The sequence below is a fragment of the Rhamphochromis longiceps genome, linkage group LG3 (genome assembly GCF_057381845.1).
Source record: "Rhamphochromis longiceps isolate RC_006_pf linkage group LG3, R_longiceps_female_GT1.1, whole genome shotgun sequence".
NCBI lineage: Eukaryota > Metazoa > Chordata > Actinopteri > Cichliformes > Cichlidae > Rhamphochromis > Rhamphochromis longiceps.
The window spans coordinates 37140939-37150965 of NC_140559.1; the positions used below are offsets into that span (position 1 = coordinate 37140939).

Below are 10027 nucleotides of genomic sequence, written 5' to 3' on the forward strand. Positions count from 1 at the left end.
CTGTCCTCAGACATCCTGGTGAACTTCTATCGTTGCACCATCGAGAGCATCCTGACCAACTGTATAACAGTCTGGTACGGGAACTGCTCTGCCTCGGACCGGAAGGCGTTGCAGAGGGTCGTGAAAACTGCCCAGCGCATCGCCGGAGCACCACTTCCTGCCATAAAAGACATCTACAGGAAGCGGTGTCTGAAAAGGGCTGGGAAAATCATCAAAGACCCCAGTCACCCATCACATGGACTCTTCACCCTCCTGCCCTCTGGGAGGCGCCACAGGAGCCTCCGGACTAAGACCACCAGGTACCGGAACAGCTTCTTCCCCACAGCTGTCAGACTCCTGAACTCTGCCTCCTGACATCTGACCCACGTTAAACTCATGGACTGAACATACACACACCCACAATGGACAACTGTACCCTCAAACACACAATAATAACATGGACTGAACCACCACTCACAACCACTAGCACTTTATATAGCCTCTGTAGAAACTATCTACACCCTCACTTATCTTAACTGCACTACTGTATAGCTCTGTGTAAATAATCATTCTGTACATTCAATAATCTTTAATCCTACAACTGTTTACAACTTGCATAGTTCCTATTTCTGTATAGCTGTATATCTCAGATTCTGTAAAGTTATTTATTTCATATTCTGTATAGTTTTTCATATTTGTATCCTGTTCATATCCTGTACATAGCTTGTACTCACTACAGCCTGTACATACTTATAGTTATAGAATATTCACAACATACTTCATACCGTGTACATTAACATACCATAATAGACCCATTTCTGTAATATACTTACATATCTATACTATTGCTAATATATATTGTAATATACCTATATCACTAAAGCACTTCTGGATGGATGCAAACTGCATTTCGTTGCCCTGTACCTGTGCAATGACAATAAAGTTGAATTCTATTCTATTCTATTCTATTCTATTCTATTCTATACTCATTAAAGTGCTTTATGCAAAATGACCAGACTGTACATAAAGTATTCAAAGCAAAAGTAATGTTCCCCATTGGTGCATGGATCAACGCCACTATCTAATCTATCAAATCATCTGTTTGTGAGTAATGAGCTCAGAAACATGAGTACACATGTTCATTTTAAATTCTGTGTCAGAACAACCGACTCAGCCGTGGGCAAAGATGATAACCAATACAATTCTAAGAGATTATTTATTAGTACAATGATAAAACAAACAAACAAAGGGATAAGACAGTCCAGTGTCCCACTTACAAAAGGGATCAAACACACAATCCAAGGTCAGAGCCGACCACGCCACAAGTCATTTACACTTTACATGTTGACCACTTTAACAGGGATCAGCAGTTGTCCTCCAACACCCACCATCCTGTAAGTGGAAGGCCGGTGATCACGCCGGCCTCAGCAACTCTGCCTTTAGGCTGCAGCATGTAGTAAGCATCTTCGCTCTAAAAAGAACACGGGAGCACAGCTTCAGTTTCTAAAGCCCCAATGACTTGTTGGATATTCCAGTGGCTCATCATCATCTGATGGTTCATCCTCATTCAGTGGCTTAAGAGAGTATGCAAATAACCATTGTCATTGGGGCTTTGGAAACAATGTCATTTGGAAAGACCAGAACAAAGTGGAGATATCTGGCTGTAATGCACAGTGTAAAACTGGGAGGAACGGTGGTGGAAGGGTGATGGATTGAGCTTGTTTAGGCTGAAAAAAGTCACAAAAGTCTATTTTATGATGTCCAATGAAAGCAAAGTTTTAAAAGTGCGTGCAAGGCTTTGTGTGTTTTCCTAAGGGGTTTCAATCCTTATACAAATACAAAGCAATTTGAATAGAAAATCTTATGCAAACATTAATGCTTGAATAAATGTACATATTTCAGGCAAAAGATTTAAGCTACAGCGTCCTTAATTTAACCTATTTGTGTGTAATATCCATGCACATGTTTAGAAATAATTGTCATATTTGTTTTCTTTACTCAGAGTTTGTTAAATATTACAAATTAAGACTTACGGTGTATCACTGTGTCCTGTGCAAATGAATTGACTTCTTTTTTTTTCTTTTTTCTTTTTACCCCTTTTACTTCTTTTTACCCCCTAATTTACAATGGTTAATATATGGTTTAGTTATTGTACTACTACACAGTGAACTCATCTATGGTGGGAGATTGTTGGATATTCCAGTGGCTCATCCTCATCTGATGGTTCATCCTCATTCAGTGGCTTAAGAGAGTATGCAAATAACCATTGTCATTGGGGCTTTGGAAACAATGTCATTTGGAAAGACCAGAACAAAGTGGAGATATCTGGCTGTAATGCACAGTGTAAAACTGGGAGGAACGGTGGTGGAAGGGTGATGGATTGAGCTTGTTTAGGCTGAAAAAGGTCACAAAAGTCTATTTTATGATGTCCAATGAAAGCAAAGTTTTAAAAGTGCGTGCAAGGCTTTGTGTGTTTTCCTAAGGGGTTTCAATCCTTATACAAATACAAAGCAATTTGAATAGAAAATCTTATGCAAACATTAATGCTTGAATAAATGTACATATTTCAGGCAAAAGATTTAAGATACAGCGTCCTTAATTTAACCTACAGTGGGGCAAAAAAGTATTTAGTCAGCCACCGATTGTGCAAGTTCCCCCACTTAAAATGATGACAGAGGTCAGTAATTTGCACCAGAGGTACACTTCAACTGTGAGAGACAGAATGTGAAAAAAAAAATCCATGAATTCACATGGTAGGATTTGTAAAGAATTTATTCGTAAATTAGGGTGGAAAATAAGTATTTGGTCACCTCAAACAAGGAAAATCTCTGGCTCTCACAGACCTGTAACGTCTTCTGTAAGAAGCTTTTCTGTCCCCCACTCGTTACCTGTATGAATGGCACCTGTTTGAACTCATCATCTGTATAAAAGACACCTGTCCACAGCCTCAAACAGTCAGACTCCAAACTCCGCCATGGCCAAGACCAAAGAGCTTTCGAAGGACACCAGGAAAAGTATTGTAGACCTGCACCAGACTGGGAAGAGTGAATCTACAATAGGCAAGCAGCTTGGTGTGAAAAAATCAACTGTGGGAGCAATCATCAGAAAATGGAAGACATACAAGACCACTGATAATCTCCCTCGATCTGGGGCTCCACGCAAGATCTCATCCCGTGGGGTCAAAATGATCATGAGAACGGTGAGCAAAGATCCCAGAACCACACGGGGGGACCTGGTGAATGACCTGCAGAGAGCTGGGACCACAGTAACAAAGGTCACCATCAGTAACACACTACAACGGCAGGGAATCAAATCCCGCAGTGCCAGACGTGTTCCGCTGCTGAAGCCAGTGCATGTCCAGGCCCGTCTGAAGTTTGCCAGAGAGCACATGGATGATACAGCAGAGGATTGGGAGAATGTCATGTGGTCAGATGAAACCAAAGTAGAACTTTTTGGTATAAACTCAACTCGTCGTGTTTGGAGGACGAAGAATACTGAGTTGCATCCCAAGAACACCATACCTACTGTGAAGCATGGGGGTGGAAACATCATGCTATGGGGCTGTTTTTCTGCCAAGGGGACAGGACGACTGATCCGTGTTAAGGACAGAATGAATGGGGCCATGTATCATGAGATTTTGAGCCAAAACCTCCTTCCATCAGTGAGAACTTTGAAGATGAAACGAGGCTGGGTCTCCCAACATGACAATGATCCAAAACACACCGCCCGGGCAACAAAGGAGTGGCTCCGTAAGAAGCATTTGAAAGTCCTGGAGTGGCCTAGCCAGTCTCCAGACCTCAACCCCATAGAAAATCTGTGGCGGGAGTTGAAAGTCCGTGTTGCTCGGCGACAGCCCCAAAACATCACTGCTCTCGAGAAGATCTGCATGGAGGAATGGGCCAAAATACCAGCTACTGTGTGTGCAAACCTGGTAAAGACCTATAGTAAACGTTTGACCTCTGTTATTGCCAACAAAGGTTATGTTACAAAGTATTGAGTTGTATTTTTGTTATTGACCAAATACACTTATTTGCCACCCTGATTTACAAATAAATTCTTTACAAATCCTACCATGTGGATTCATGGATTTTTTTTTTCACATTCTGTCTCTCACAGTTGACGTGTACCTCTGGTGCAAATTACTGACCTCTGTATTTTTTTTTGGAGAATTTGGCTATAGTCCATTCAACACTGTGCAAATGGCATGTAATCAAAATTTGAAAAAGCCACAAAACGACCCCAAGACCACCCAGGGGTTTTAATAAAGTTTGTTGTAGTAGTAGTAGTAGTAGTAGTAGTAGTAGTAGTAGTAGTTGTTGTTGTTGTTGTTGTTGTAGTAGTAGAGGTGGAGGACAACTCTTCAACACACTGAGGGGTCAATAGACAGACCATGTACCATAAAATATTGCTTAATAAACTGGCAAATTACAGCAGGATATTCCTATCCTCGGTCAGAAGGCACAGGTGACTTATATGATGAAAGAGGGGTCCACAGTCATGATCATTTGGGTTCCTTTAATCCAAAAACATCTTCAGAACATTTGTGACCTTTAATCTTCATATGATTAGGTGAATATACACAAATCACAGGGGTTTTATACATCCCTACTTCCTAACAAGGGTTTCTCTACCAAGCATAAAGTTATGTTTTCATTCAGCATCAAATACTTATTTTGGTGATAACTTCTTAGTTTCAGTTTTGCAACAAAACTCAAACATAAGAACTTATAAGAACCCAGTGTGTTCATTTTGGCCATCAAGAATGAAGAGAGAAGAAGATTTTCTAGTCCTTGAGTCATGTTATTTTAACATGAGGCCCATAATACTAACATAATGCTGCCCCCACACTCTCTGCTGTCAGGTGTGCTTCCATCTCACATATCAATGCTGGTAAAACCTACACATACCGGTGTGATGGAGGCAGCATGGTGGTCGCTTTGTGAACGTGTTTCTTCCTGGACAGAAGAAGACTCTCACCCTGTGTGAAGTGGAGGTGTATGCTGCCCCAGCAGGTAGAGCTTTAAGCGACTGGATCTGATCTACTGAAACACATCTGCCTGATACTGATTCATTCCTGTTTCCTTTCAACAATTTAGTCAAACCGCTTCCAAACATGGCCTTAGACAAACAAACAGCACAGTCATCGACTTGGCCCTATACACCTTTTACATCATCCAAAGCTGTTGATGGGTACAAAAATGGAAACTTGGCTGATGTAGGCTGTACCCATACTACAGAAGAGGAAAATCCCTGGTGGAGAGCTGACTTATTAGCTGTCTATAAGGTCAGTGTTGTCACGATCATTAACAGACAAGATAATTTAATTGAAAGGATTCTTGGGGCAGAGATTCGGATCGGGGACTCACTGGATCAAAATGGAAATCAAACCCCGAGGTGAGACATGATTTCTGACAGCAGATAAATGTTTAAACAAATATTAGGTCAAACTGACACATTTCTCTTTGATGTTTCTACAACTCCATCAGGTGTGGCATTATTGAATCATTGGATGGTACACTAACATACACATTCCAGTGTAATGAAATGGAAGGTCGCTACATCAGTGTGATCATACCAGGATCTCAGAAAATTCTGACGCTGTGTGAAGTGGAGGTGTTTGCTTCTCTGCCTGGTATAGTGGTTGTGTTTTAGCGGTATATGTGGAAGCTGCTTGTTTTTATTTTCCCTTTTTTATATTTTTTCTCATATTTATTATTTTACATGGGAATAATTGGACTTAATTCACCTTGCTGACTTTCTAGCGTTTAGTGTTCATTTTCATTTACTTTGGAGCTGAAGGAAACATTACAGTTGAGCCTCTCAAAACATAACAAACTCTCCTAACAAACTTTGCTCTCCAGCACCAGAAGCTGTTACTCCTTCACCAACTCCTCCAACACCTCCTACTGCTCCTCCCACTGTGAGCATGCAGTTTGGTGGCAGGAACGTGACGGTGGTGGGAGAGAGGCTCTGCTGGTCCGATGCTCTGATGTACTGTAGACGTTATTACTGGGACCTGCTCAGCCTTCACAGCCAACAGGAGCAAAGCGAGTTGGAGCAGCTGCTGGGCCTCGTTCCTTTCTCTCTCACAGACCACGTCTGGATGGGACTGCGCAGGTACTGATACAGAAGATGCTTCTAACAACTCAATGAATGAACAGGGAGGACACAGAGTCATCCAGGATTCAAAAGGTCATAGTTCAAGTTTTCTTGTGCAGGTACTCAATTCCACCAAATTAGCCCTGATAGTATACATTATCAAAACACAGATATCAAAAGCACATCAAAATAATTTCACTCCTTACCAGGGCGTCTGTATCCACTAAGGATCCCCAGGCTAGGTCCCCAAGCCTACCTTGGATATGAGCGAGAGAGATATAACTGAAGCCATACCAGCTCGGATGTTGCTTGGATTAACAAGGTCTACATCAGGTGTTAAGGAACCAGGACACCCTGACAAGAAATGTGGCTACTGGACCAAGAAGGCCAAGAAGGCATAGATGGACAAGGGATGGGGACAGGGTGTTGTTGGAATGCTACTATGCAAATAACACCAGCAGAAGGGATTCCATGAAAAGGCTGTGGGACCTATGGAATCATCAATACCCAGCATCCAGACTGACGGTGAAACAACTAATAGCCAAGTATTCCAAAATTCAGAAGAACCAACTGATGATTTACCACTGTCACAACTAGAGATTCATGATGTACAACACAAATCACAGGTCAAGAGAGAGTCAACTGTACGAGATCAACAGGAACCTTCAGGAATTCAATAGGGATGTGACAAAAACCACTAGAGGCCAACTTCAAGCCAATTACACAAGTCAAGTGTGTTACACAAGTGTGGGATTTACCAAGGAGATGCTCCATCTTCACTGCTGCTCTGCATATAAGATTATTGACAAGACTGACTACGTTTACTGCCTATGGAATGGAGCAATTATCAGCCACCTCCTCTACATGGATGATATCAAGTTGAATGCCAGGAGTAAACAAGACATCAATTTACTGATCCACATCACTAGGATGTACAGCACTGATATTGGACTTTCATTCGCACAGGAGAAGTGTAGTCAGATGGTAACAAAGCGAGGGAAGGTAGAAGTGAGGGGATTGCACTACTATAAGGCATCATTGCAGATTTCAAGGACAGCTACAAGAACCTGGGAATTGCACAGGCAATAGGAACCATGGAGAGGCTGCTAGGAAAGCTGGGACCATCAAATGCCTACAGAGAGTAAGGCAAGTCCTGAAGAGTCAGCTAAATGAGAAGAACAAGATCCAGCGTCAATCAACACCTACACCCTGCTGGTGATTATATACCTTGCTAGGATAGTAAGCTGGGCAAAGAAGGAGATCGAAGCCACTGACATTAAGACAAGCTTCTTACCATTAATGGAGGGTTTCGCCCCAAATCCAGCACCCTGAGACTAAGTGAAAGGAAGGAAGCCGATGACTGGTAAGTGGCAGAACCACTCTTCAGGATGAAACAACATAACATCCATGAGTACATGAGGAAGATGACCACAACTGACTGTGTGCTTAGAGAATACCTCAGACAGCAGAAACCCAAGAAAGAAAAGGAGCAACTAGAAGAACCATCATGGAAGGACAGGCCCGTTCACGGTATGTACTACTGTCAGATAGAAGAAGTGGCTGACATCTAGAAATCCTACCATCGGCTGGACAAAGCTGAACTGAAAGACAGCATAGATGCACTAATCATGGCAGCACAGGAACAAGCTCTGAGCAAAAGATCCTTTGAGGCTGGGGTCTATCACACCAGGCAAGACCCCAGGTGCAGGCTGTGCAAAGATGCGCCTGAGACAATCCAGCACATAACAACAGGGTGCAAGATGTTGGCAGGGAGGACATACATGGAACGCCATAACCGAGTGGCCTGTAGAGCATACAGGAAAATATGTGCTAAGAATGGCCATGAGGTCCTGATGTCAAAATGGGGGACTTCTAGATACGTACTGACAAACTGGTGATATTGAACCAACCAGAGATGGTATTTGTGGACAAGCAGAGTAAAACGGCTGTTGCGACAGATGTAGCTATACCAGGTAACTGCAACATCAGGAAGAAAGAACATGAGAAGATCAAGAAGTACCAAGGGCTGAGAGAGGAACTCCAGGAGATGTGGTGAGAGAGGGCAACAGTGGTCTCAGTGATAATCAGAGCACTCGGGGCAGTGATCCCCCATGCTGGGCGTGTGGCTTCAGCAGATCCCAGGAACCACACAAAATCTCTGTCCAGAACAGTGCAGTTCTTGAAGGATAAAGATCGGGGTTGTGGGAAATTTCTTTCATAGTGCCTGCAAAATAGTGACAGACCAAAAGTCCTGTTACCGTTGCAAATCAAAGTCACAACAGTTCAGACAATGAATGCTTGCATTTTCTTATTTTCATCGCTGCCATGCCAAACAGATAGCTTTAAATGCCCTAACCTCATATGACCCTGAATGGGTAAGAGGAAGAAGCTGAATGAATACTTGGAGTGTTCTTTTTTGTTCATCATTAAGACAGTGTCATAAAGATAAAATTGGATCATATAACTTGAAAATGTGAAACAAGTGTTAAAATCAGTAGGCTACATAATTAGCATTTTTATTCACTACGTCCAACAGATCCCTAAGAGGAGACGACTGGTTCTGGATGTCTGGACAACCCATGAATTTCTTTAATTGGCCACAAGATTTTGTCCCTCACTATTACTCCAGCATCTGTGGAGCCATGGGCAATGGAGAGCTTTTCATGTGGCAGGACCTGCACTGTGGGGAGCAGCTCAACTTCATCTGCCAATCAGGTTGGACTTATACCACACCAATGCATCTGCACACTTTATTGTACACTCGGGGTTCCTCAGAAAGTTTTGTGCTTCTGAGGATTAATTACTCTACCTTCTCTATTTATATATATGTGTGTGTGTATATATATATATAATATTCTGTAACTCTGTAACTTCTGTCAGTGCTGTGCTTTTGGAAACCGAATTTCCCAGAGGAACCCACCCGAGGGATTAATAAAGTTTGATCTTATCTTATCTTATCTTCATTTAGGTGCTGGGGATGATATGCAAAGAGTGTATTTCCACAGCACCATTAATGTCACAACTTTAAAGTAAAGCCATACTCTAAGACTTTACAAGTTAAACTTTTTTTGTTGGTTTGTTTTTTTCAGTTTAACAATGTAAACCATTCTGTAGAAGACCTAATAAAAACTATCACACTGAATTTAGCTGTAATTATCAAATAGTATGGTACCTTGTGTTAACCTTTAAATGAAATCTGAAAGAGTGCAATGCACCAGGATCCTTTTTTTATGTAGCTGACAGCTGGTAACTGTGCAGGGGTCTAGCAAAGTTTTGCCAGGGGCCAGGTAGGGCATTAACAGGGAAAGGGGGGCATTTAAAATATCATTTATCATTTAAAATATCTAGCTTTTAAAAAAATAATTATCTGAATCTTACAACAAACGATTGATAGATTGATGCATATATACCATCAAAACAGTGTACATCACTGTCACAACAGCGTTTGTTTTCATTCAAAGGCTCTATGGTGGGCCGGTCTCTAGTCAAAACGCCCGAGCCGATTTTTTGTCCCAGTCCAGCCCTGTATGCAGCTCATCTGCAGTCTGGTGTTACTTACACCTTCCTAATTGGAATGGTCGGGGGAAGTGATCCAAACAGCCAGGGAAGGCCGGAAAAGAGCTGTTGTAGCTGGGTTTGAACTACGTGGCAAAGATCTTCTGGAGAGTTTTCCAGCCACAGACCAAGGAGAATCTTCACACTGTAGGTAACGTCGACCCGGAGCTCCTTGGACGGATTTAGTGCCGCTGGGTGCATGGGGGCTGGCTCGTACTGTCACGGGTTGCCGGGGCAAACAGTGCGTGAATTATTTAGAACCCAAGATGTGGCAGCTCTGGTGCAAGTGAGTTTATTTACCAAATGTGGATTCAACAGAGATGGCGAGGGTGAACATGAAACTGAGAAAACCTAAACTGGGAAAAACTAGCAGAAACTAACCAGAAACAGAGAT

The 10027-nt window shown here is 42.3% G+C and overlaps 1 protein-coding gene across 1 annotated transcript; it reads left to right on the forward strand.

Annotated features, from left to right (window-relative positions):
* The first annotated feature begins 5523 nt into the window (after positions 1-5523).
* LOC146674450 (snaclec agkisacutacin subunit B-like) lies at positions 5524-9111 on the forward strand. Its single transcript, XM_085401064.1, has 4 exons — positions 5524-5611; positions 5841-6096; positions 8615-8793; positions 9047-9111. The coding sequence occupies exons 1-4, from the start codon at positions 5524-5526 to the stop codon at positions 9109-9111; spliced, it is 588 nt and encodes a 195-aa protein (XP_085257190.1).
* The last annotated feature ends 916 nt before the right edge of the window (positions 9112-10027 follow it).